This window comes from Episyrphus balteatus, chromosome 2, assembly GCF_945859705.1.
Source record: "Episyrphus balteatus chromosome 2, idEpiBalt1.1, whole genome shotgun sequence".
Classification (NCBI taxonomy): domain Eukaryota; kingdom Metazoa; phylum Arthropoda; class Insecta; order Diptera; family Syrphidae; genus Episyrphus; species Episyrphus balteatus.
Genome location: NC_079135.1, coordinates 65,736,024 through 65,763,810, shown reverse-complemented (window position 1 = coordinate 65,763,810; position 27,787 = coordinate 65,736,024). Strand labels below are relative to the sequence as shown.

At 31.0% G+C, this 27,787-nt stretch overlaps 1 protein-coding gene across 12 annotated transcripts in view; it reads right to left on the bottom strand.

Moving 5' to 3' along the window:
* Positions 1-12,431: 12,431 nt before the first annotated feature.
* Positions 12,432-27,787, bottom strand: part of LOC129910747 (unconventional myosin-IXa-like) — a 41,795-nt gene continuing 26,439 nt past the window's right edge. For 10 of the 12 annotated variants that reach the window (XM_055988248.1, XM_055988246.1, XM_055988252.1 and 7 more), the window contains 15 exons: positions 25,271-25,429; positions 25,069-25,211; positions 24,870-25,005; positions 24,545-24,810; positions 22,675-22,926; positions 22,282-22,468; positions 22,139-22,222; positions 21,893-22,076; positions 19,985-20,343; positions 19,857-19,915; positions 19,427-19,789; positions 17,945-19,365; positions 17,788-17,876; positions 15,829-17,636; positions 12,432-13,188 (listed from right to left, as the gene is read on the bottom strand). In XM_055988248.1, the coding sequence (XP_055844223.1) occupies positions 13,155-13,188; positions 15,829-17,636; positions 17,788-17,876; positions 17,945-19,365; positions 19,427-19,789; positions 19,857-19,915; positions 19,985-20,343; positions 21,893-22,076; positions 22,139-22,222; positions 22,282-22,468; positions 22,675-22,926; positions 24,545-24,810; positions 24,870-25,005; positions 25,069-25,211; positions 25,271-25,429 (5,544 nt within the window). In that variant the 3' untranslated portion in view covers positions 12,432-13,154. Of the gene's footprint in view, positions 13,189-15,828; positions 17,637-17,787; positions 17,877-17,944; positions 19,366-19,426; positions 19,790-19,856; positions 19,916-19,984; positions 20,344-21,892; positions 22,077-22,138; positions 22,223-22,281; positions 22,469-22,674; positions 22,927-23,166; positions 23,215-24,544; positions 24,811-24,869; positions 25,006-25,068; positions 25,212-25,270; positions 25,430-27,787 lie in introns of all 12 variants that reach the window. The other 2 variants (XM_055988253.1, XM_055988254.1) reach the window with 2 other exon arrangements.

The window sequence follows — 27,787 nt, the reverse complement described above, 5'->3', positions numbered from 1 at the left end:
TTTTATGGATTTGGCTCTGTAAAAAAAAAAAAATATAAAATTCTGAGAACTTCGTTGAGATACCCCAACATAGATGTTTTGCCATAATACAAAACAATAACAGTTTCGAAATAAGAAGCAGTTACATAAAATTGCGAAGTCACGGAAATATCAGCTAGAATGAAACTTCAAGACATGATAGGTCATACTGTAAGGCGGCTATTACAAAGTAAAACGAACAATCAAATTACTTTACTAGGGCTGTTAGCCCCTTACCGCATGATTTTTTTTTTTCGGAAAAAAAATATCGATACCTTCCCGTAAGAATGTATTAAGCGATATTTCTAAAGTTGTTCAGGAAACGCAAAAAAGAAAATTTTCTTGTGAGGAAATGTATGGGACTCCCAATTTTATTTTCTCTGTAGTTTCATTTGCATACATGATAGAACAACCAAAATGTTACCAAAACGTGGCTCTTAGCTTAGAGTATATTTCCACATCAAAAAGTCATTTTCGAAAAAAATGTCGCTTAGTACATTCTTACGGGAAGGTATCGATATATATGGTAGATTCTGTTAAATAAAAAGATTCGTGTTTCAGGAATTTTCAATTTTTCCGGTTAGGATCATATTTGGCACATTGAGCAGAAAACGAAAAAAAAAAATTTAAATTAAATTAATTGCATATACGTAAAAACTACGCGCTGGAACTGTATGAGTCTCAATAAAATAGATTAAAAGGACTTTTAATCTATTTTAAATTAAACTTATAAAATTCCGCACTTAAACGTAAAAAAAACGGGTATAGAAAATAAGAAAAAAAGAGAATTTGTTCCCTTGTTGCATGATTGCTATTTTATGGACCAACAGAAAATGAACATTTCTGCACGGTGGCTCATATATGATCCATTCACTTAATGCCACTTTCAAATCACTAAAACTTGATAAATGTAAAAAAAATATATTAGTAACTAGCTGACCCGGCGGACTTCGTTCCGCCTTTCCAAGTATTTGTTTTCAAATTTTAGCCCTGTAATGTGTAAAACTTTTTCCGGTTCACTCGGTTCGGTTGATATGTGGAGCACAAATATTTTGGCTATTTAGGAAATTCAATTAGTAGGAATTTTTTTTGTAAATTTATTTGTGTCCTAGTGACAGATCAAACAAAATATTTTTTACTATTTTGAAATGATTTATTGTTTTAAATTTCTTTATTTTTATCCAATAAAGCTAGAACTGCATCGAAACACAAAGTCAAACAAAGTATAAAAAGTAAACTAAAGTACAAAATAACAAAAACAATTTTATTGATGTGACATTTAAAAATTTAAATTATTTGAAAAATTAGAAACTTTTTTGTACTTTTTTCACTTTGTGTTTCTATGTAGTTCAGGCATTGAATAATTATATATAGAAGTGACACCGATAGTTTCTAGCGCCACTCGATTTTATTTTTTTTCGGCAATCGGATGTACTAAAAAAATTAGAGATGCCGCGAACATTCGGCCACTATTCGGTATTCGGCCTATACGGCCTATTTTTCAGGTATTCGGTATTCGGCCGAATAGTTTAACTATTCGGCCGAATACCGAATACCAAATGGAGAAGAAAAAAGACAAATTATTATACCAAAATGTGTGTTTTATTAAAAATTTTTAATTTTAGTACATATAGGGCGATTTTATTCACTTGAAGTTGAACACAACTCGAGGATTTTTATTCTCAACTTGAAAAATTGTTTTCATTCACTGAAAGTTGACGTTTTTAACTTTCAATTTTCAAATCTAAAGTTTATCAACTTTAATTTTTTCAACTTCAGGAATTATCAGAAGTTTTCGAGCAAACTTGAGTTTTTTTTTTTAAATGCCGTTATTTATTATTATTTCTGTTTCAAAAGTTTGTTTAAATGTCATATGACCAATTTTTCAATAGTCAGATAAACCTCAGTTAGAGGTTATTCCTAGGAATAAAATTTTTTTTTATATTGACATTTATTCCTCTGATAGTCTAACTGACGATTGAAAAATCAGGGCTTAATTTAAAATATGTAAATGCAAAAGTGATTTGTGTGATAAAAATTGATTTTATTTGTTTGATTTTTTTCTCTGCAAAAAAACATTTTTGTTTAGGAGTTTCCTTTTGTAATCTTGGAAAATCTACTTTTTCATTGGAAATTGGGAGCGTTTCCCTCGAAATCTTATTGGTTTGAATAAATCAATAAACATATGAAACCATTAATTAAAAAAAAAACCTATGAAACTTCAATTTAAACGACACATCATTCAAAATAATATTCGAAATTGACAGTTTGTGAAATTGACTGTCACAAATAACCTAGGGATATTATTAAAACAACAAGTTGGGCAACTTTGAGTTTGGAACAAGGGAGCTAAGAATTAATGAATAAAACAAATTTTCAGCTTCAGATTAAAATCTCGAGTTGGAGCTAACTCTCAAGCTTGCCAACTTCAGATTTTTCTCAAAGTTGAGTAATAGTGAAAAAAATGGCCCATAACCTACTAAAGGCAAGTTGTGGTGAATGAAACTATTGGTTCCGCATATGTTGGTAGTAAACGATTACGTTTATCTTCGTAGACTATTCCTGCTTCGAAAAATAGTCTTTCGCTGTAAGCACTTGTCCCAGGAGAAGAAAGGTAGACTTTTGCAAATGTTTTCAAAATATGAAATTTTGTAGTATGTGTTGCCCACCACTCATATATAATTCGATTTTAGATGTCTACCTTTGCAGTAGTGTGTTCAGGCATTTATCTTAAAAATAGTTCAGTTATTTATCATTACAATACTATGTTGTTGGGAATTTTTTAAGCCACATCTATTCTTGAGAAAAACTATAAATTTTTTTAAATTACCAACGTTTTTTTCTGAGTGTCCTTGGCCGAATATTCGGTATTCGGCCGAGGAATGTGGCCGAATATTTGGTATTCGGGTAAATCAATGTTCGCGGCATCTCTAAAAAAAATCCCCAGAGAGAATGGAGCTTGTCTCGGATCTTCTCGGACAGTCAAGCAGCCATTAAATCTCTTGCCTCTGTCTCTACAAACTCAATCACGGTCCTCGACTGTCAAACATCTCTAAGGGAGATGTCTGAGCAGTTTAACATTCACCTCGTATGGGTGCCGGGACATAGAGACATCCCAGGCAACTGCAGGGCAGACGAACTTGCCAAACTAGGAACAATTACTCCTCTTCAACCAGAAAGGAACAATATGGGAACACCTATCGCTACATGCAAACTTATGCTAAAGCAGGACGCTTTAAAGAAAACCAACCTCAGATGGACTCAGAGTAATACTTGCCTAGCTACTAAACAAATATGGCCTTGTATAGACTTGAAACGTTCAAAGGGTTTGTTAAATTTAAACAGAATGCATATTAGTAGCTCCACCATAGGTGTCCTTACAGGACACTGTCTAATAGGTAGACACGCAAAAAGAATGGGCGTGTTCTCTAACGATTTCTGCAGAAGTTGCATGGATGAAGAAGAAGAGGAAACTGTTCAACATCTTCTGTGCACCTGCCCTGCTCTCTCTAATAGAAGAAAACTCCATCTAGGAGAATTCTTCTACGAATACACTAGCGATCTAGTGAAAACGGACGTTAAAAGTCTATCTTCATTCATAAGAAGCACCGAGTGATTCGGCTAGTGAGTCCCAACTTGCTAGTCTTTTGTGGTATCACAATGGATCCATAAGGGTCTAAGTGTGTCGGGTAATTAGCCTGACAGCCAATACTACCTAACCTAACCTATGGAGCTTGTCCTAGAAAATTGAGCAGGTTCAGAAACGTTAGGCACTAAATATTTAGGTAATTTCTCGGTCTCTGATTGGTCAGCTGTCAAAAAATATCTTTCCAATTTAGGTAATTTTATTGGAAAGCTAACTGGAAAATTAGGCAAGAAAATTTTCCCTAAAAATTTAGGAAAGTTTTTTTTGTCAACATGACAGCAGATTGTTTTGAATTAAAGAATTAATTTAGCAAAATTTAATTTTGTGTGAAAAACGAGTAAAAAGTGCATTATCGATTATAATTAATATTATTTATTCATTAAAGTTAAGTGAAATTTGGTGTCTGCCCCATGCGGTCTGTGAAATTCTTCAATAAATTTCGAAATTTGACAATAACATCAGATCCAAACTAATTTAGTCAATTTAATCAAATTTCCGTTCAGAAAATGACGTTGCCTAAATATCTAGTTACTTATATTTTCTGAACGTGCCCATTATGTTTCCAAAAATTTGTTTATAAAAAAGGAAATTTCACTAATACAAACATAAGGAAACAAATATCAAATAAAAATAAATCGTATCGACACGTCGACATCCTAATAGCCTGTTTTCACTAGAGCAAATGAGATGATTTCGATCAAATTTGCCAAATGAGGTTCGAAATGAGATAATTTCCCATACAAATTTCAAATTTGAAATGAGATAATTATCATCTCATTTCGACGAAATTAGCTAGGAAATTAAGTCAAATCGCCTGAACGCACATAAAACTTCATTGTGAATAGGTCACAATCATGAAACGTCAGTCAACCTAAAAAAAAAACATTACGGTAAAATAATTTCAATTTGTTTATGTTTATTTCGCGTCGGTTCGGCAAATAAAAATAAAATTACAAAAAGAAAACATTAAAAAAAAACTAATACTTCATTAAATTTTGCTAAAAAAGCTAGACGTGGCCGAGCACATTAAATAGAAGTCGAACCTATCCGATCGTGCCAAGGATACGTCGCGTCTTTATTAATTCTAAAATTAATGAAAATTGAATCCGACTACGATGATGCCCCAAGCCCATGAGACTGTTCCCACTTGCAAGCTGTCCCACATGAAGTCCCACAATCCGTATTCTACCAAGAACAATATAACATTTAAAAATCAAATGCATAAGGTAAGGAGTTTGATTTAATTGAAAAAGGGTTTTATTGACGTGCGTTTTCAGGTAAAAGGCGTCCTTCCCGGCAAGGAAAAGGAGAAAATTGGACTTAAACCAGCGGCTAACTAGTCTATAGTATCGGCTCCTCCTCAGCAATCAAATGTGCATCAAAGCTTTATCAATTCTCAGATGAAAAGAAAATCTGGACCCCCATTTACAGTCGAATATGCAACCTAATTCAATCCTCTGCTGCCGGTTATGATGATGCAAATGTGTCCACCCCCAATGAAGCTTTATAAAAATGAACATTTGAATAAAAATTAATACTCAATTGTGTTTATTAAGAAATTTCTTTGATACATTTTGGCCACTATTTGGACACCACACGAAGGGAAATATAATTTGTGTTCGTTCCAGTGAATAGTTAGATATGTTACGATGCTACCATTTAAAATGCATGTTAAAACTACACTTTGCAGCCACTTGTGCACTGTGAAATGTTTTCTCTTGTTTCATACTGTAGGGTAAAAAAAACCACAATGTTGGCCTCGAGATCGTAAAAGCTGAAAGAATTTAATATGTATTGTTTAAATGTGATAAGTTTGAAAAAAGAAATACTAACCTTTATCCAGAACTGCTTTGGATTGATCATTTGGGTCCCTGACCAAATAGTCGAAAAAAACCATTTTAAGTCACTTCCATTTCCGTCGGCTTTTGCGTCTAACTCTCTTCCTTAGCTTTCTATGGTTTTTGCGCTTGTAAAATTATTTATGGTAGGGGCTGAGCATATTATAATAATATTATTTTCCATTTTTCATGTTTGTTTTGTTTTTGAAAAATTTTCAATTTGTTTTTTTTATTTTTATTTTTTTTATTCACTAATTTCACCAAATGTCACATTTCAGGGTTGACACTTCTTGTCAGTCCAAATGAGATAATTTGTAGTGAAAACACTTTTTTGGTAATTTGCTAAATTACCTCATTTGGGGTGTAGTGAAAACAGGCTATAAAAAAGAAAAAAAAATAAGGAAATTTTAAGTCGAAACACAAAGTCAAAAAATAGTATAAAAAGTAAACAAAAGTACAAAATAACAAAAACAATTTTATTGATGTGACATTAAAAAATTAAAATTATTTGACAAATTAGAAACTTTTTTGTACTTTTTTCACTTTGTGTTTCTATGTAGTTCAGGCTTTACTCACACAAAAAGCATAAAACAAATATCAAACAAAAATAAATCCTATCGACATCCTATGAAAAAAGAAAATAATTAAATTTTACTCATACATACAAAATTACACAAATATCAAACAAAAATATTGAAAAGTAAGTTGACATTAGATATAAATGTATCCATAGTAACTCGAAACTAAAAACAAGAAATATTTTATTACGACGAGATTTTGAACAATATTAAATATTATTGTTGTATATCCTAGGCACGTTATAGCTTATAAGGCATGAAAGTTACCCTTATTTGAATAGTCCGATTAGCGTAGGTGACAAGGTGATTGCTCTTTACTTTTGCTCTCTGAGTTCGTATCCCCACAGAGATTGCCATTTTTTTATATTATATTTTTGTTGGCAATATTATGAAATGCGTAACAACTTGCGCCGTTTTTTGCTGAATCGAAACTTAAGCATTTAATTACAACATAAATCCTTATGTGATAGGTAGTTTACGCCGAAGAAAAAGTAGAGCAAAAAAGTTTATGTTCAAAATAAATTATTCAAGGTTCGTTTCAGCAAATGGCCCTTAATGAAAAAAAGAAAAGCGTTAAGAAAAACTTATCATTAGTAAATTTTATTTTCTACAGCCCTAACCAATAATCAAATTTAAGGCTGACTTTAATATTTAACTGAATTATACATATTTCACCCTACCAATAAACAATTTAATACTCAGGTACAAGGCTAACGCTCAGCTAAATTTAATAGTTGAGTTTCATAACCATAAAATTTAACCGAGCGTTTGCTTTTAACCTGAGTTGTTTTTATGCACTAGCCCAAAAAGTTAAAGGAACAAAGCAAAATTCGTGATAGCTCCAAAACAAGTACCTACCTATTCGATTTGATTTCTTCTACTAAGATATATTTTTAGAAAAAAAAATTTCAAAATCGTTGGAACCTTATAAATAAATTAAATAAAAATTCAAAAATAAAATTGGTATGCAATTTCGTAGAAACTACTAATCAACATTCAAAAAAAATGTTAAATTTTTTTTTTTTATCCAAAAACTATTATTTTTCCAAATTTTCTTTCTGTATCATATTTAAACTATATATAGCTAGTTTAAATTATACTAGTTTGGTACGGTTTTACGGTAGGTTAATAATAATTTTTAAAAATTTCCATGATTGCCCAAAAACTATTATATAATTTTTTTAAACAAAATCACTGGTACCGTTTTCGAGAAAATTAAACATTTCCGAAATTCGTTTATGACAGGTATCGTTATTTTTGGTAAAAAAAAATTAGTTCTAAAAACCTAAGTTTTTTAGTTCTAAAGACCTAAGTTTTTTAGTTCTAAAAAACTAAGTTTGATGTTAATCGGTTGATCCGTTTAACTGTAGACAGACAGACTGACAGACAGACAAACGGAAATTCCGTGACCCACTTTTTTGCATTCTCTATTATAAGCCCTGTTTCTTTGGGAGGTGGCAAAGTCCCACTAGTAGTTTACTAGCGATTTTCAATGGAACGCACTTTCAACGAATTTAATACAAATCGTATCCACTCGGGAAGAAGAGCATGAGTAGATGATAGTACCTACTAGATTAACCAAAAAATCTACTATTAGTAGACTACCACCTCCAATGGAACAGTGCTATAGTAATGCCATGTCTGATTGTTATATCAACTTTTTTTTTGTACATACAAGAGAACAACATACTAAAATTTGAGACAATTTCACCGCGGGCCACTTCCCATACAAAATGTGCGGGGTCCTTTAAGTAATGTGTTCATATGTTAAATTTAAAAAAAAGCTGATGAATTGGGCAAAATTGGTTTTTTTTTTTTTTTTTTTTTTGATATGATAACGTCTAATAAATTCATGAAACCCGGCTGCATACACGACAAATATGACACATTCTCCCGTTTCATTACCCGTTACCAGTGTGCTTTAGATTATAATTTCATCTTAAAAGCCAAGTAACATGAAGTCAAGTCCAACTTAAGACAGTTGAATGATTTTAAACCCCAAATATTGAATTTGCTTATATCTTGACATCAGCGTCACATTCCAGGTTCATTTATAAAAAAAAATTGTCTCGAATGAACCTTATCACACACATAAAAATTCAAAAAAATCTATACAGTCTTTAAAACTCCAAATATGGAATTTCACTATAACTTGACAACAGCGATACTTACCGGGTCTATATCACACACATAACATTTTACAAAGATCTGTCAAGTCGTTCGTTTAAGATATGCAATTTTCTTAAGATTTGACAACAGCGCAGCCAATGGGGTCCAATTATGAAACAAAACATGTGTCCAATGAACCTTATCACACACACAAAATTTCACAAGTCGATCGTTCAAAATATGCAATTTTCCTATAACTTAACAACAGCGCCATCTACTGGGTCCAATTATTAAACAAAATCTGTCTCGAATGAACCTTATCATTCACAAACAATTTCACAAAAATCTGTCGATTCATTCCCCAAACATGGAATTTGCCTATAACTTGACTACAGCGCAACCTACACAGGGTTCAATTATAACACAAAACCTGTCTGGGGCAAACCTTATCACACACACAAAATTTGACAAAAAATATCCAGTCATTCGACCCCAAATACGGATTTTGAATTAAACTTGACAACAGCGCCACCTACCGGGTCCAATTATAACACAATACCTGTCTCAGATGGACCTTATCGCACACACAAAATTTCACAAAAATCTATTCAGTCTTTCGACCCCAAATACGGAATTTGCATATACATAACTTGACAACAGCGCCACCTACCGGGTCCAATTATAACACAAAACCTGTCTCGGATAGACCTTATCGCATACACAAAATTTCACAAAAATCTGTTCAGTCATTCGACCCCAAATACGGAATTTGCATATACATAACTTGACAACAGCGCCACCTACCGGGTCCAATTATAACACAAAACCTTTCTCGGATAGACCTTATCGCACACACAAAATTTCACAAAAATCTATTCAGTCTTTCGACCCCAAATACGGAATTTGCATATACATAACTTGACAACAGCGCCACCTACCGGGTCCAATTATAACACAAAACCTGTCTCGGATAGACCTTATCGCATACACAAAATTTCACAAAAATCTGTTCAGTCATTCGACCCCAGATACGGAATTTGCATATAACTTGACAACAGCGCCACCTACTGGGTCCAATTATAGCACAAAACCTTTCTCGGATAGACCTTATCGCACACACAAAATTTCACAAAAATCTGTTCAGTCATTCGACCCCAAATACGGAATTTGCATATAAATTGACAACAGCGCCATCTACCGGGTCCAATTATAACACAAAACCTGTCTCGGATGGACCTTATCGCACACACAAAATTTCACAAAAATCTGTTCAGTCGTTCGACCCCAAATACGGAATTTGCATATAACTTGACAACAGCGCCACCTACTGGGTCCAATTATAAAACAAAACCTGTCTCGGATGGACCTTATCACCCCCACCAAATTTCAGTAAAATCTGTCCAGTCGTTTAGAAGGAGTAGGCTCACAAACAAACGCACAGGAGAATTATATATATAAGATAATAATCACATTATATCCTTTATTGCATTTTTTTTTAAAAGTTCTTGCTCATTGTTTTATATTTTTTATTCAATTTTTCAAATATGCTCCGTCCTGCCTATCACCAGTTCGGCCACTTTAGCGGATAACTATGCTCGCCCAAATTCTTATAGATGGCGTAGGTTGCATTAAAATAGAAGTCTTCATAAGATTGTTTGAAGACAAGAGATTTTAATTTTTTGTTGTTCACAACTGAAAAGGTTGACCAGGTTGCATAAAGTAAAGAGCAACTTTAAAATCGAATGTTTTTTTTTAATCAATTTTAAAAAGACTGATTATGGAATACTACGAGTAAGTCGATCGATACTCTTTATAAAGAACTGATGTTTTTTTTTTTTAGTTTATGCCAGTGTAGGAAAAGGGGGGAAATAAAGTATCTACCATTAAGGTGTCTATTTCCGATAAAATCGGTATGGGAGCGCTAAAGTAAGCCTTTTCCAGATATAAAGTAATACGGAAGCGAAACGAAAACGATCATTTGTTTTTGAAAAACGAAAGAAAATGTGCGACGTGTTTTCATTATCGAACGGTTTTTGTTCATTATGTTGGTGGTGATGACCTTTTGTTTATGATATAATATAACAAAACGAAAACGATCGTTATTTTTTCAAAAAATATGTATCTTATTATTTTAGTATTAGTAATGACAAACGTCAAAGAAAATTTTTAGTTCGTGAGCGAGCACTATGATACTCTTAAGAATGAAAAAGACAATCATGTTGGCACTCAAAAATAAATCAATCGAAAAGGAAGGCCATGCATTACAGCCTCCAATTATTATACAAGAAAGAAAAGTCCAGATATGTACCCCTATGTATTCATGTAACTATCTCGTTTTTAAAGTCTCAATAAAAAATACAATACAATACAAAAAACGATAGAAAATTTGCGACGACAAACTCAGAACGAATGCTTTCGTTTTCCAAGTTATATCAAGCAAAGCGTTCGTACATACGAATAAGTTTGTTCGTTTACGTGTTACAGAATTTCATCCCTGATTCAAAAACATTTTTACATCTACAAACAATAAATCATGTTCTATCATGTTTTATGGTTTTTTTTTTTAAACTCACTAAACTTAGACCAGTGCCGATGCCTTCAAAAACATTAAAAAGTACAAAAAAATCATAGTAGGATGAAACCCATTGGAAAAGGAGGGGAATATGATAAGAATGAAAGGAAAAATAAATTACGGGCGAGCCGAGTTCGGGAAGTGGGTGGGTTGAGTTTTTAGTGGTAAAAAATGGTATATCTCGATTTCCGGCAAAACTACAAATCCTATAGAAAAAAGTTGTATAGCAAAGTTGTAGGTAATAAAAAGATCTACAACTTTTGTATCAACAATTTTTTCACATAACCTCAAAATTTATGTGAAAAATTCAAAAAACCGAGTTTTTGGTTTTTAATTTTTATCTTTTTCAAAAACAAAAATTTTTCTACGAAATTTGGTGAAAACTTACCTTATTTTGTCCCAAATACACTGTAATTTATTTGATTTAAAATATTAATTTGTTCACCTTATTTTGACTTAATACCAAAAAAACACCCTAATTTTCAATCGAAAATTCACGTGTCAAAATATCAGCTTTTTTCAAAAAGTCGGTGGCCATTTCGTTCGTTAAAATGTCTATTTTCTGATGGTGTAAAAAAAATTGTACATTAGTATACTATAGAACATGTTCTAGTAAAATTCAAAAAATGAAAAAAGCTTGAATTCGAAAAAAAATTTTTATCATTGTTTACAATTTTGGCCTATTTATTCAAATTTACACTTTAATTACTCAAAAAACGTAAGATTTCATGTAACATTGATTAATCTTACGTTTTTTGAGTAATTAAAGTGTAAATTTGAATAAATAGGCCAAAATTGTAAACAATGATAAAATTTTTTTTTCGAATTCAAGCTTTTTTCATTTTTTGAATTTTACTAGAACATGTTCTATAGTATACTAATGTACAATTTTTTTACACCATCAGAAAATAGACATTTTAATGAACGAAATGGCCACCGACTTTTTGAAAAAAGCTGATATTTTGACACGTGAATTTTCGATTGAAAATTAGGGTGTTTTTTTGGTATTAAGTCAAAATAAGGTGAACAAATTAATATTTTAAATCAAATAAATTACAGTGTATTTGGGACATAATAAGGTAAGTTTTCACCAAATTTCGTAGAAAAATTTTTGTTTTTTAAAAAGATAAAAATAAAAAACCAAAAACTCGGTTTTTTGAATTTTTCACATAAATTTTGAGGTTATGTGAAAAAATTGTTGATACAAAAGTTGTAGATCTTTTTATTATCTACAACTTTGCGATACAACTTTTTTCTATAGGATTTGTAGTTTTGCCGGAAATCGAGATATACAATTTTTTACCATTAAAAACTCAACCCACCCACTTCCCGAACTCGGCTCGCCCGTAATTTATTTTTCCTTTAATTTTCATCTTATTCACCTCCTTTTCCAATGGGTTTCATTCTACTATGATTTTTTTTGGTTTCAAAAATTATCGACCCTGGTCTAACTGGTAAATTGTTTAGTTTAAAATTTTTAGATTAAAATTTCAGATTAAAATTTTTAAGATTAAAATTTTCACATTGGTTAAAATTTAATCTGTTCACCAGTCACCACGCAAGTGTCAAAATTTAACCAAAGTGATACATTTTAACGCAATTCACACACGGCCCTAAAACATCTTCATTATATGAGTTAGTTAATACATCAATTCAAAACAAGCAAAACGTACTAGTCATTATTTATTTTACCACTTTATTTAACAAATAAATGAAAGTATACTGTACAAATAGTGAAACCTAAATATTGACTTGGTCACTTACATAAAATATATGTATAATATAATAATAATAATATTAATAATAATAATAATAAAAAAATAATGTTGATCATCCAACAGAACCTGAACAGGTCCTTTTATATTTCTCCATTTCTTTTCTTTTGCGTTTGTTTGGATTGCAAATTATTAAATACTCATACGAATAAAAGAGTTTTGATAATGGATACGAAATTAAAGAGATTCACATATATATATATATATATATATATATATATATATATATATATATATATATATGTTTAAAGTATGTTTTTTAAGGTATATATTATATATATTTATATATATATATATATATATGTATATGTTTAAATTTGTGTATAAAAAAGAACAACTTTTGCTACAGAGTATTTTTATTTTTGTTTGTTTATTTAAATTGGTTTACGTAGCTTAGTAAAATCTATCACTATTTCATGTTGAATTAAAATTTTATTTATTTAGTTTAAAATTATATGCTTATATAGATAGATATGACAATAAAAAGCGAAAACAATGTATAACAAATATTTTGCGTTTTTACACTTTATTTCTTAATAATGCTTTTCGAGAACTTGATGGGTTATTGTATTATTAATAACCTTTTTTATGGAAAAAAAATAACATACTACATCACATTTACCATATATTTATTTTTTTGCCATTAGGAAATCTAAAATAAAAAAAAAATGAAAACAAAATAAAGTTTAAAATATGTTAAAGTAAATGTTTATGTTACAGAATTATTATTCTTTATTAAATTTCAAATTAATATAATTTTAGAATCTCATTGATCAGTAAATAAATTTGTTTGTAAAATATAAAAATCACAAAATAAAGGCTTTGTTTAAAATAATACATACGTTTAAATTTACTTGCGTTTTGGAATAATTTTGTTTTTATATATGATTTATGTATGCTTGTTTCTATTAAGAGCAAGAAATTTCAAATATTTTATTATTTTTAATCACGATTTCGGATGAATTAACAAATAATTTAAATAAAAGGCATTTATCGATAATAGATTCAAAAAAGATTCGATTTTTTACCAATAGAACATTTTTTTTAAACTATTTTTTCGGAGTTGATATTTTTTTTTATTCGGTTTTTCTGTATAAAATGAGATAATGGCCACACAATATCAATAAATGCAGATTGACACGAATCAAATGTCGAAAACAACAGACAAAAGTGCAGATTTATTTGAATAAGATATATGTTTATTTGTAAGTCTTTTTAAAAATGCAAATGATTTTAAAGACTTTCCATACAAGACTTTTTTTGTACTACGATAATGCAAATGAATAAGAAATGATGAAAAAAATGTGTTCTGCGATTATCGGGTAAAATCACAGCAATTCACAGTTTCGAAGAAAGTCTTGCTTGCAAAATCTGCGTGTAAAAGCAGACTTCGAAATTGATTTCAATTCACCATGTAAATGAAAATGATTTATTTATAATGAGTAGTTTTAGTACACTTTTTCTAAGAAAAACTTAAGTAAATTATATTGATTTAGATTGGTTTTTAGGTGGATCTTAAAAACCATAGTGAATACGATCCATTGAAGTATTTGGTAAGAAAAATGTTAAAATTTTAAGCTATTTGCGGTGAAATGGTTATTTCAGAGTAAATTTAACATTTTTGTACATCACAGTATCTAGATCACACAAGTAAAAAAACACTAAGTAAAACGTGATCAAGAATGAATTATTCTGAATAAAGGGTTTATGAGTTTATGGAAATAGTCTTGTTTAATATTGTTTTATATCGGATAACTCCACATTATTTAATATCCTACACTCACTAAAAGAAACCTAACAAGTGATTTATTTCATTGCTTCACACACGTTTCTACTGCAATGATCCATATAATGATAAATACTCAACTAAATGAAGAGTTTAATTTTAGTATGAATTTTGCAAAACTTAATAGGTTAATAACGATGCAAAAGCGATAAAAGCGAAAAATTTACCCAAACTTTTTAATTTGAAGCCCCGGAGTTTTCATTCAGAATAGGGGTGAATATTACAATCTATATTTTGTATGTAACTTTTATTTGTTTGTCAAAATTTTAAACTATTAAGTAAAGTGTTAAAGCAATTTTAGTAATTTACAAAGTTAAACATCAGTTTCAGTGTTAAGACTTGGTAGCTTACTAAAATGGCTTTAGCATTTTACTAAATCGTTTGAAATTGTATGCCAATGTTATTAAAAAGATTTTTTTTATATAATTTTGTTGTTCTTAGTAAAGTTTGTTAATGTCAAAGCTTTTATAAAATCAAAGTAAAGTCGATTGTGATCTGAGGAGGGATGGCTGAACCAAAATTTTTAAATTAAAGGCGAATTACTAAGCGTTAAAATTATTGATGAATAAATACAATCATTAGCTTGCCCGGTTTTTTTTTCTACAACTCAATAGTTATTCATTTTTTTATTTTATTCGAAAAATAAAAACAAATAATGTACAAATGTACATACTAACTTCTGTAATTTGCATTTCTTCTCCGAATAAAACTAAAAAATAAGAAGCTACAGAGTATTAGAAAAAAACACCGCAACTATGTTTTTAAGTTTAGAAAAGTTTCAGTTTGAATTGTACTGGGTTCTTCACGACTTGAAGGAGCACTAAGATCAATGCATTGCTGCAGTTTAAGAACAAAATAAGTTTACGAACAAAAAAAATGTCAAATTTTGTTCCGCGAATGAAATTAGTTCCTATTGTTGGCTAACGGTATTTTCTCAAACTTGTAGAAACCATTCGTCAATGGAATGTTGTCAGAAATGCATATTTTATGTATAGCTAAGGAAAAAAAAAATCTAAGTGCCGCATTTGTCGTATCATTTGATATTGTGTCGGAATATTAAAAAAAATATTGAAGGAGCCCTGTTTGCCATTGAGACTGTTTTTTAAAAATTAGTATCGCTCAACCATTGTTTTTGGAAATAAAAAGCGTTTTTTATAAACCCGAATGCTTGAAAAAATATGACATACATGAAAACATTCAACAAGTTAAGTATAGTTGCTATGCCTTTAATAATATTGATTTTCAAGAAAGAAAAATAATAAAATAGTTTTTACTTTTTTTTTAGTTATATTTATGTAACATTGTGAAATTTGCATATTTAGTTTTTTGTTTTATATATTTTATGTTTGGAAGTTTTTGTTTTACATTACGTCTGCAAACATACTTTTAGTTTTAATTTTAATTTTTTTAATGAATCTGTACCTATGATTAATTATTATTTATATATGAGTTTACATATAAATGTACATTATCTTATTTGAGGATAAATTAGAACATAGAACTTACACCATAATTGGTTCGTCGTCCAAACTTTCCTGTTTCTTTTTCTTCCGAGTCGTTTTTATATTACCGCCCTCTATAATACTTGTTACTTTATTGCTACTGGTATTGGGAAATGGTGTTGGTAATGAAGATGATGCAGAGAGAGACGTTCCTGCTATGACATGTGGTGATGTTGCAGAAGATGATGATGACGATGATGAAGGAATAGCTGAAAGCATTTGAAATCCATCAGCTCCGGATATACACTGGGGTGCGTTTGGGAGTAGATGTATGTTTGTAGCATCGTAGCCACTTGACATACTTCGCACAGCCATTGGTTTGCCCGATTGGCTTGTTGTTGTATAATTGAGTCCACTCGGACCGGCACTTGTCGATGATACCTGTGCCATGGTATAACTTAGATTCTGTTGACTGCCAGAACGTCGCGTTCCACTGCAAACGAAACTACTGTTGCCATTATTGGATGATGTTGATTTGGGAGTAGATGAATAACTTTTCGTCGTCGGATAGCCAGATGATACCATTTCGTGATCCAAGGAAACATGATGCCTGGGACTCGAAATGTAATCGATATTTTGATCACGAAGATTATAGCTTAGAACTATGGAATCACTCGCTGAATCTGCGTCGAAATTTTGTTTTTGCACATTGTGCGTTTGCTGCTGTTGGTAGTGCTCTTGTGACTGTTGTTTCTCATCGTATCCTTTTCGACTGGCATTATTATCTCCACTAAGACTTCCAAATGAAGAGTCAATGCTATCTTTGAAATCTTTACACTCAGCTAAAGAATGACTATCTTTGTCCTTTCCCGTACTCAAGTCATCCAAACTCCCACCTTCCCCATCTAAATCAGTCGAGAGCAAGTCATCGTCTGACGTAGTCCTTACTAAATTTGGCAACGCTGAAGTTAATAGTGCTTTCTCTTTCCGAATTTCTTGGATGTGTCCTTCTAATATCATTTCTTCCGTTTCAGTCTCAATTTGCGATGGCCGCTGGGTTAACTCCTCCGGGGCAAACACTTTTGAGCTTCGTAAAGTACTAAGTCTAGTGGTGGCGGTGTGTGCTGCCGTGTCCAAAGTGTCTATATCAGCTAGTGTACTCTTCACATTTAACATCTTCTGTGTGATCAGGGTTTCTATGCACTTCGTTTGTCTACAAATATCATTAAGACTATCCTGAGCAGGTACTAAACGATTTGTTCGTAAAACACAAGGAGCGAAAACTATTGATAACGAACTCGCCGACATGCGATTGTGTTTTTCTCTTTGGGCTACCAGAGCCAAGTGAAAAATTAAACGCTCTAACAGAAAATGATGCGAAGCCGAAAGTTTTTTAATCAACGAAAGAAGAGTTTGTACTCTCACATTCGTATCTGGTAAATCAGAGGCACGCAAAAAATCATCGTAACGATCGAACGAAAGTAACGGCTCCGGCATTTCACGTAGGAATGATTTCAAAACATTGGCTAACACATGTACGTTATAAGATTCATAGTCAATTTCTGCACCAATCGGAGTTTCAGACATTTTTTGTTTGAGTTCTCTTATTTTGGAATTGACGCCACTCTTGCGGTATATCCCTTCAGTATAGAGAGCTAACATTTCAATTTTAGTAATAAGTTGTTCGATTTGTATGGGTATTTTAGCTCCTTCAGCTAAACATAAATTCGTTAATGGCACACCAAAGAGTTTTGAGTCAGTAATACTAGATTGTGACGATACGCATCCACCGTGTGATGAAGATGTTTTGTTGCATGAAGAAGCCTTTTGATAACATTTTTTGTGACAAGTAAGGCGACAGTTTTGACAAACCTAAAAGAAATGAAACAAATAATGTAATTTAAGAAACTGTTAAATACAAAAACAATTATTGTGATATTTAACTATCGGTATAATCACTTTAGAAGGTTCTACATTACCCATTTCATAATATTCTATTATTGAAATTATTTTTGGAACTTACCAATCCCCGTTCGATTGGCCATAGCAAAAAAAGTTGACATATTTCACAGGCCGTCGGTATATTGATTATAGTTAATTGGAACGTATGTCCTGCAAAACATTTTTCTTATATTATTTAAAAGAAACAAAAAAAACTTTGTATAACTTTATTAAATTACCGTGATAATTTGTATGTTCCTCGACTTTTCTTTTCTTCTCCTTTTTCCTTTTAGCCTTTGGTTTTTCCGTTTCTCTAGAATTCATGAACTCATTCATGAAGCCACGAAATGCATTTACCCCCATGGTCAGAGGGAAGTCATTCTGTTTTCCACAACACGTTTCCATAACTTGACCAAAATTATCAATTAAATCTCTATACTTTATGTTTAATGAATCAGAGTTTTGTTTATGTGCAACACTATATTGCGTCACTAGATTGTCCTTAAAGGCTCGCAATGCTTGTTTGAATACTCTATCAACTTCTGATGATTTTTCCCCTTCATTTTCATCCATTTTATAAATTTTTTGTGTGATGAAATCCTGCATTAGATTTAATTCCTTAGCATCGCTTATAATTCTGTCCGTGGAATCTGTATACTCTCGTGCCGAATATTTTGAGTTTGGTGTCATGCTTTTTTCTGTACCTTTTCGCATGCGTTTTGATCTTTTTGCTTCACATATAAGTGTTTTGACTCCACCATTTTGAATACATTTTGTGTGCACGAGTACTTTGCAGTCCAAACAACGATAACCTTCATTTACAAACGCATCACTCTCTTGACAGCTTGCACATTTTTCTGCTTTTCCAATTCGGGCAGCTTTTCGGAATCTATGTCCAGCAATATTGATTTGAGTGGAAGATTGATACATGTCATTGCCTCTATTAACCTCAAGAAGTGGAACCTTATTGGTGCTTGGATCTGAGTTACGGCGACGCAATCGTTCGGCAGGTGGATCACTTAACTTAGGAAAACGCGGTGCTACCACTTCAACCGAACTCAAGTCATCACTCAAATTTGATTTGACTCGACGGCTCTTTGTTGGCTTATTAAGGCGACTAGTCATGTTGTATTGAGCTTGATCTTCCGATATTGAACCTAAAAGTGCCGCAGCCTTACCTTTAGGTACTGAAGCAGACGCAACACTAGCAGTTGATACAGTTTGTGCAGGACTTGATGACTTACTCTCATCATTGGCGTAATGCTTTTGTGAATAGGAACTTGCTTGATGAGGACTTGCCGTTAGTTGGTAATTTGAGTGAGTGTCGGGCAATACATTGATATTCTCATAATGCTTAGAGTAATTGGAATTTATTTCTGGATCGCCTGCACTAATGGATTTTTGGGGACTTTGTGCATCACTCATGTGATACCTTCCTTGGTGCTGCTGCCCAGCTATAATATCACTAACATTTTGTGAACTCCCTTCTACAGGATTTGTTTTTGTTAAAAGGCTGTAGTCTTTTTTCGTTGGGTTGTTTGATTGCTGATTGTCTATATCTAATGTGTTATTATAATCTCCAATATCTTCATAGTCCATGTTATAATAGTTTGTAGGACCAGAATCTGTTCTTCGCACTGGAGTTTTAATGATGTCATGTCTAATCGTACAAAAATAAATTTTAAATAAATTAAAAAATAAATAAAAATAAATGTACAAACCTTTTGAAATTTTCTGGGCTTTTTTCAATATATTTTACGCCAGTCTCACTATTCGGATATATCTGTTTTCCTTTTTCAACATTTTCAGTAGTGTTTTGCCTTAGATGTAATTTAATATCAAAATTTTGAGGTAGTGAATAATCACTTCCAATAGGAATCGTTCGGTTATTATTGCCAGATAAAATCATCAAATTTCTCAATTGATTGCCAGCCTTTTGAAGTACTTCATTATTTTGCGATTCAAGAAGTGTTGCTTCTAGATTGTGTTGTATAGCCGGTTCATCGAATTCACTATCCAAGCTGTGATGTGGTCTTTGAAAAGAACGTTTGAAATCTTCGGCTTTATAGATTTCACTAAAAGTTCTAAAAAAAAAACAATATTAAACAACATCAATTATAAACTATTTATTCTAGTTATTTATAGTCATACCTGTCTGTACTCGGCAAACTCTGCGTGCATCGCAATCGATTTCTTTCTTTTTGCAAGCGCTATAGAATAATTACAAATATATTTTTAGTAAACGATATCATTAAAGAAAGTAAATTTATTTCACCAACCATTTTGTGACTACTATAACGCAACCTTGCTAACATGCCCCGAGCATGTGCCTGTACTACCACAATACTAAGTCTTAACTTATGGTAGAACGTTTTTTGTTTATACATTTTCCAAAAGGATTGAATTGTTATTGCTGCACTCCATCGTTGACGGTTGCTCGTAAGTTTTTCTTGAGCTAGCGTCATTCTCCAATATGATTGTATTGTCAGAGCAGCACTTTTGTAGAGTAAAAATTTCTTTCTTTGAAGAATACCACGAAACCATCTTTGGATCAAAATAATGCTATCGATGATTTTTGTGTGTAGTTTGATATCCAAACGCATTTTCTGTGATTCCCTCATGTAAATTTTTGTTGCACCTGTTGAGGTATTGAAATTAAAAAAAAAAATCAAGTTCTTGTTACAAAAAAAAAAATAGTTTTAGTTTTAAAACATTCCTATCAGCCCTATAATGGAATCCGTTCGGAGAAAACATTTTTATTTGCATTAATCCTGTTAGAGCAAGATCCCAGGGCCGCCATACATTACTTATTTTCTCAAGAAAAAAATTTATGGAATTACGTAGTGCTAGGACATACTATTAGTGTATGGATACTGGCTATCTTGTGCCGACGGCCATTTTACCGGTAACAGGTGCTAAAGGTACGAAAAATACGTACTTAGTTTTCTTATTTTCTCAAGGCTGATTTTTATATATGATACTCGGGGAACTAATTCAATAATTTTTGTAAGCTGCCAGACCCATCGGATAGGCCTAACACCTTGCCAGACACGCATAATAGGAAACAGGAAAGTTAGATTTTATTATATGGAGGTCTGGGAAAAAATTAATAAAACATTTTGACTTCAGGACTCGAAAGAGTATTAAGACACGCGTCGAAAACCACATTTTGCACAACCGCATCTAGAGTCATTTGGCCGCCATTTTGTTTTTTTTTTTTATAAAAATTGCAATTTTTCACATAACTCACGTATTTTTGAATCTACAGAAAAAAAAATGTATTGGAAACTTGAAGATAATTTAATTTACTACAATATATGTTAAATTACTTTTTTCGATTATACCTTCGGTTTAAGAGTTAGGGTGGTTTTTTTTTTTGAAACCATATTTTCGTCATATCTCTTTTATTTGAGCTTTTTTGAAAATTTATTTGAAGTAAAAGTTGTAGATCTTTTTATTACCTTCAGTTATTACATTAACGGTTTTTCGATTTGACAGACCGTTTTTGGTCTATAGGAAAAAACTTCAAAAAGGTTGCAATTTGTTAATATAGGAAAAAGGTTCTAGTACAGGGTAATTTGCATTAGATGTAACAACAACCTAGGCGTGTAGGTTGCACTCAGACAAGAACAAAATCGTATAACTAACACTGCCAGACCCATTTCGTCAGCTATTTTTTTTTGCCAGACACCTTAAAGTTTTGAAAAAAATAGTTTAACTTTTAACCATTAAAAAATTTTTTTCGACCATATAAGAACCACCCTATTGTTCAGGTTTAATTTTTTTTTGTGACAAATGAGAATGGGCATATTTGAATAAAACACGGTCCTTTCGTAACCAAAAATGATTTTGTCTTGAGTTTATTGATGTAGTTAAGTCATAAATATATTGTGTTTTCCCAGTGACGTTCCTAACAAATGGATAAAATACATTTTTGTATTTAGCATTTTATATAGATTTTCTCAATATTATAACTTTAAAGTGCATTGTAAATTTGCATTGCAAAATGCTTATGCTCTGTCATTTTTCCTAAGCCTGATATTTCAATACAGATTTAAATTAAGTAAAGTAAACCCCAGGTCGGAAAATCCTACTACTTTATACTACTTTAACTTTAGAAATAAAGTTCTAGTTCCAAGTACAATAAATTCCATTATATAGGTTTATATAGTTAAATTTTAACATACCAAGCTGATAATGCTGCTTGTTCAAATCCATAGTACTGAGGAAATCTTTTACATCTTTTTGAGAACTAACCAAACCTTTTGGTAGCAGTATTCGATAAAGTTGAATAAACTCTTCATATGTTAATCGTACATTATAACCAGCTCTTCGTATACGTACAGTCTCTAACATACCAGTGTATCGCAACTAAAATTTGATAAAGCACTTAAAATAAAATTGCATAAACACATTTTAATTTGTCTTATTACTTGTCGGACAACAGTCGTTTCGTCAAATTTGTTTGGTATTTTTTGTGCATTCGATTTTATGCAACGGATAAAGAAAGGGTTTGCCTGCGAAGGAAAACAAAATATTATGTAAAAATATTTGGGTTTACAGGTTTATAATTTACCTGATTAAGTGTATCCATGAGTGCAGTAAGTGAGTTTTGAAACTGGGCTGTTACCGTAAGAGGTTGTTTGCGGGTTTTAATACCTGTTTGATTAAACAAATTTGTGCCAGCCGTCATCATTTTAACAGTTTGAAGATTTTTTAGTCCCTTCTTTGGTCTCTCTCTCGGACGGAAGGATTTATTTTTCCTGTATAAAAACGAAACAAAAAAGAACAAAAAGAAAAGAACTCTTGTGTGAAACAGACCTAATAGTTTAACTACTTTTTAAATTATTTAAAACAGAATGCAAGAATTATTAGAATTGGATCAGAAAAAAAAACACATAACAAACAACATTTGAACATTTTTTTTTTTGAAAAGCTTCTATGAAAAGAAAGGAAGAAATAATCTTACTGAACAATTTGCGAAGCTTTAGCCATAACTTCCTGACTGGAGCGCTCAAATCTTGAATAATTTTTTGAAAACAATTTATTAGAACTGTTTTCCATTACGCCAGCTTGACTGCTCTCGTAGACAAGTTTTCCATCAGGGAAATTTTTATTATTAAATGCAATACTTGACCATGATCTTCTGGTGTTACGGCACGCATTAGTCGGCAGTTGATTTGGTGCATTAGGTAACTCATTTTTAATGTTACTTTTTTTACTACACGAAAACAGAGTTAAAAAATAAATAAATAAATAATAAAAAAAAAACAAAAACAAAACAATAAAACGATGCAAAAACATAAAACAAAATATTTTAAAAGTTTTAAGTAAATTAAAAGAATTAAGAAAATAGTAATGGCTTGCAAACAACAATAGAATCAACACCATGCAATGGAAAATTGAGCAGCAACAATATAATTTGTTTTGTACACTCAACACGGCTATTTCTTTGACTTACGCAATTCTATTTATTGTTAGATTTACAGATGAAACTGTCACTAGATGGCTGTATCGAAAACGTATAATGAGTACACAAAAGAAAATGTCCAATTGGTATTTTTTACTATATTTTTTTAGTTTTGTTAATTTTGAAATGTGCACATAGTGGTAATATAATAGAAAAAAAATAATGGAAACGCTTTAAAAAAATAGGAGAATTCAAATTTGTTGAAATCTTTTGATTCGGTTTTTTACTTATAAATTATCTCAAGTTGAATGATTAAATTGGCTGATTGGTTGTTGTACTCTTTAAATGACTACAAATTAAACTTTATCATTAATAACATTTTACATTCAAATATGAATTTTATTTATTTTCAAGTTGTTTAGACTACATAGTTGCAATCTGGCTAGTCAAATTAAACATTAAATTAGCTTATAAAATTAAATTTCTCGAAATCCAAACAATTTTCTGGCACATCAAACATAATATTTAATGAGAGAATTTGATTTGTAGTTTTTTTCATGAGAACATTAACTGATCGCAAGTTAAGTCAGCCATTGTGAAAGCAACCCTAAGAATATTTTACACATTAAAGTATAATAAGAATGTAGGAAAGTAAAAAAATGTGTTTATTTTTTCGAGAATCATGATGACTTTTCCTGTCAATTATTCTACTGTAATAAGTGGTTTAAAACTGATATTTCAATGTTTTCTGTTTAAGTGTTATTGATGGAAATTTTGTTTTCACCTGACAAGCAGCTACAAATTTTATACATCTGGAAGCTAATTATTTTAGCTAAATATGTTTGCAATTAGTGTTTCACATTTAAAAAAAAACTGCAATATCCTTTAAAACCGTAAACATTAATTTGATAACAAAACAAAAAAATGGAAAATGTACGTTATTGCTATATAACTTATATTTCTTAAAAAGAGTCTGAATGGGCGGACCACTCATAAGTTGTATCAATAGTGTGGTAAATATTATAATAAGTGCTCTCAAGTTATGAGTGCTTATAGAATGATTGTAAGAGTTATGTTTTATGGTATTTTAACAGCTCTTTAATATCCCTTTTATACTAAAAAAAAGTTCTGTCAACCCATTGATCGAAGGTTTGCAAAATAATCAACACTAAAAAATACACGAATCAGCTCCTTTAAATCTTTCAACTAGTGTATTGTGTTTATGATGTAAACAAAATTTTAAATTGATACTTTTTCACAAATGCATACATTAGACGTAAAGTTGCTAGATACAACACATCATATTTTTATATCAATAGATATACCTAATGTAGTTTAAACTTAAATGCAATGGTGGGTTGATAGTGTTAAATATTTGTTTTAATATTATTTATTATAACGACTTAGGTACACAAGTTTTTCTACATACCTTAAAATGATGTCGTTTTGTTGGCGATAACGATTCTTCCCACTGTATTTATTCAAAGCATAATCAGTCCTTTCTTTTCGGTGTTTACTGCCAGCATTTCTAAATGCAAAATAACTACGAAAAAATGCTCGTATAATAGCCCAACGGAATACGGCCACTGGATCGGCACCAACGAGCTCTCGTACAAATGCCATGCTGGAATTTTTGAGTACGCTGACAATATCTTGACGCATGAGGTCCAAATTTTTTTCCCTCATTTCGGTAACCTTAGAGCGAGAAAATCAAAATTTAATTAAAGTATTTATGATAATTATTTGATTAGTACCTGATACTTCACTTTTCCCGCATAATGCTTTATTATAAATGCATTTTCTTTTCGTTGGGGTTTTTCATAAAATTTATTGTCCTTATGGACACTATTGAATTTTTGTAGAAGTGTTTCATTTGTAGCCCCCGGAAAACTGTTGAAAAATTGTCAGTTAGAAACTTCAATAGCTAAAAAAAAATTGTTATTTGATACTCACTTGCAAAGATCATCCAAAATGCAAAGTAAACCTGTGGGTTTTGATTCAAATAAATGCAAACATCCAGAGTTGTCCATAAATTCTATATCACTCCATTTAATATCTTCACGTTTGTACTCATTTTGTTCGTATTTGAAAACGTGCTGTGTGAAAATTCAATGTTATTAATATAAATGATACAACACGTTAAAATAGAACTTACCAAATTAAAATAGTACTGTAAATGTTCATTGGCATAATTGATACAAAGCTGCTCAAAGCTATTCTGCGGACCAAAGTCTTCAAATCCAAATATATCAAGTACTCCGATTGAGTGACCAGTATGAGGGGTCTGATCTTTGTTAAGCAAGGCATGATTAACCTATAAATGAAAAGTTATGGGAAATCCAGGTTATTTTTGTTCGGTAAACTTTCGATAAATAGAAAATGTTATTCCTACAGCGGCCTTATTTCCGCTTGTTTGAGGGACAAACAAATTAAAAATTTGTGTGGGAGGGTTCGGGATATTAAATCAAGTAAACGATACAAATGCAAACATTTGGACTTATTTCAGTTAGTTCAATATTATATGCAATTCCAAAGTTCAAATTTTATCAGAGCGTGTTGATGGTAATCATAATCAGGGTGGTTTGGTTGATAACAATTTATGTGAATTTCCCTTTGCCACAAGAAATCAATTATTTTTGATCTTCTGTCAAAAAATTCCAGGAAATACTGGTATTTCAAATTCTGTTTGCCAAAAGAGATCAAGTTATTTTGATAAGATATCAAAACAGATCTCGATTTTTAACCAGATTTACAGCTATGTAATTGCATCCCAGTATTTGACATTTATGTGAACATTTGTTGTAGTAAATTTTTTACCATTACGTAATTATCAAAACGTTCCAGAAAGATAATAGAAAACGTGATCGTCTTTGATTTACTCTCCTTAACTCGATCGGTATCGTTTGAGAGAAATAAAATGGTGTCAGCAACATTGCAATATTTTTGTATCGTTAGTCGTTAAGACTTTTTTTTATTGTAGACAATTTTATCTGTCCTTATTTACATATGTAATTAGTTTTTAATTTGATAAAATTCATAAAAAAGATTCATTTTGTTTACAAATTTAGTCAGGACGATACTTATTTAGCTATTGTGTTATCGTCTGCGACGATAGTAATTATTGAAGTTACGGAAACCATCATCGAAACGATATCGTTTTTCGATAATCGAGTTACGGAATGATCTCCTCAGGTTTTTTGTATATGGTAAAAATGCTCACAAAAAGTTAAAATAAAAATAAATTTCTTGGCAATACCCATTTGACACAAGAGATCATTTGATTTGCTACACAATTGAAGATCGTAGAAGATGTAATACATATCGCTCATTTACTTGAATACTGTCATAACTAAAAAATCAAGAATTTTGAATTATTAATGCAGAAGTTATTGGAATAAAGTATGTAATCTTTAATCCTACAGAAAATCATTTCTTAACTTTAAAAACTGACGGAGAAGGAGCATTAGTTTTGTTTTAGAAACTAACTTTTTACATACTTTTACAAATAGATCGATACTAAACCAGTTTTTTTTTTAAATTATGACAGTGTTCAAGTAAATAAGCGATATGTTTAACTAAAACAAAACTCTTATCTTATTTCTTCGTATTTTTACTTCTTCGGGGACTTTTCGATGTTTTTCTTTGGTAGAGTAAAATGAAAATTGAATACTGAAACATAAACTTAGGATTACGTAACAACATATTCTGTTTAGATGAAATTGTTTAAAAATTTGCTTTTGTTTGATTTTGAAACTTAAAAAATAATATTTATATTTTGTTCACACAAACAAAAACACTATAATTAATTGCTACTTATTCCTGGACTTCAAAGTGCATGAAGCATGTGCATGTTCGGTAAAATTTTATCAATATGTTGTAAACAGTTTTCGCAGTTCAGCTTCATTTAAAGATGCCCATATTTCAAACATACACTCCTTTTCATCAGAATAGGTACACAACTTTTCAAATGTTCAGTATATGTTTTTTCCTTACAGTGTAGGAAAAATAATAATTTTTTGATGTCAAGTCATTGCTAAAGATGTTAGCAGAATCAGCAAAAAAAAAATAATTTAAAACGTGTGGTTATTTTTCTTGTTTCTATATGGCAAAGCATTGCACATCGGAAAACTGAGTTATTTTTTTGTTTCATCAGAATAGGTACACATAAAGAATGATGTCAAAGTGGTCCATGAAATGAATTTAAACCAAGTTCTTCTTAAAAATGTATTTTAATTATTTTATTTTTTATACATGAAAAACTTATACTTTTATTTTTTGTATAGTGGCGTTTTTATTCATAAAAAAATAACAAAACTGTTTAGGAATTGCATTGTTTAATTTCTTTATGCAATCAATCTGAATCTCTTTCCTAAATTGTTAAATGGTGGGCTACGAAATATTTTTGTTTAAAATCGATTATCACAAATTTTATCAGTACGGGCTAGCAATTTCCAAACATTTTCAACAAGGTTCAGGGTTGTTTTCTATGGCAGATACTGAAGTACTTTCTAAATTTTCATTTCTTTCCAATATTTTACAGAGCATTTTATGTGGTAGGAGGCGTGGTCTTGTTGAGAAATTCAAAATACTGGTTAACAAATACTAGAGAATTAAGGAAAAGTTTCTTGAATATGCATTTACAAAAATAATTGTGACCATTCTTCACGTTTGA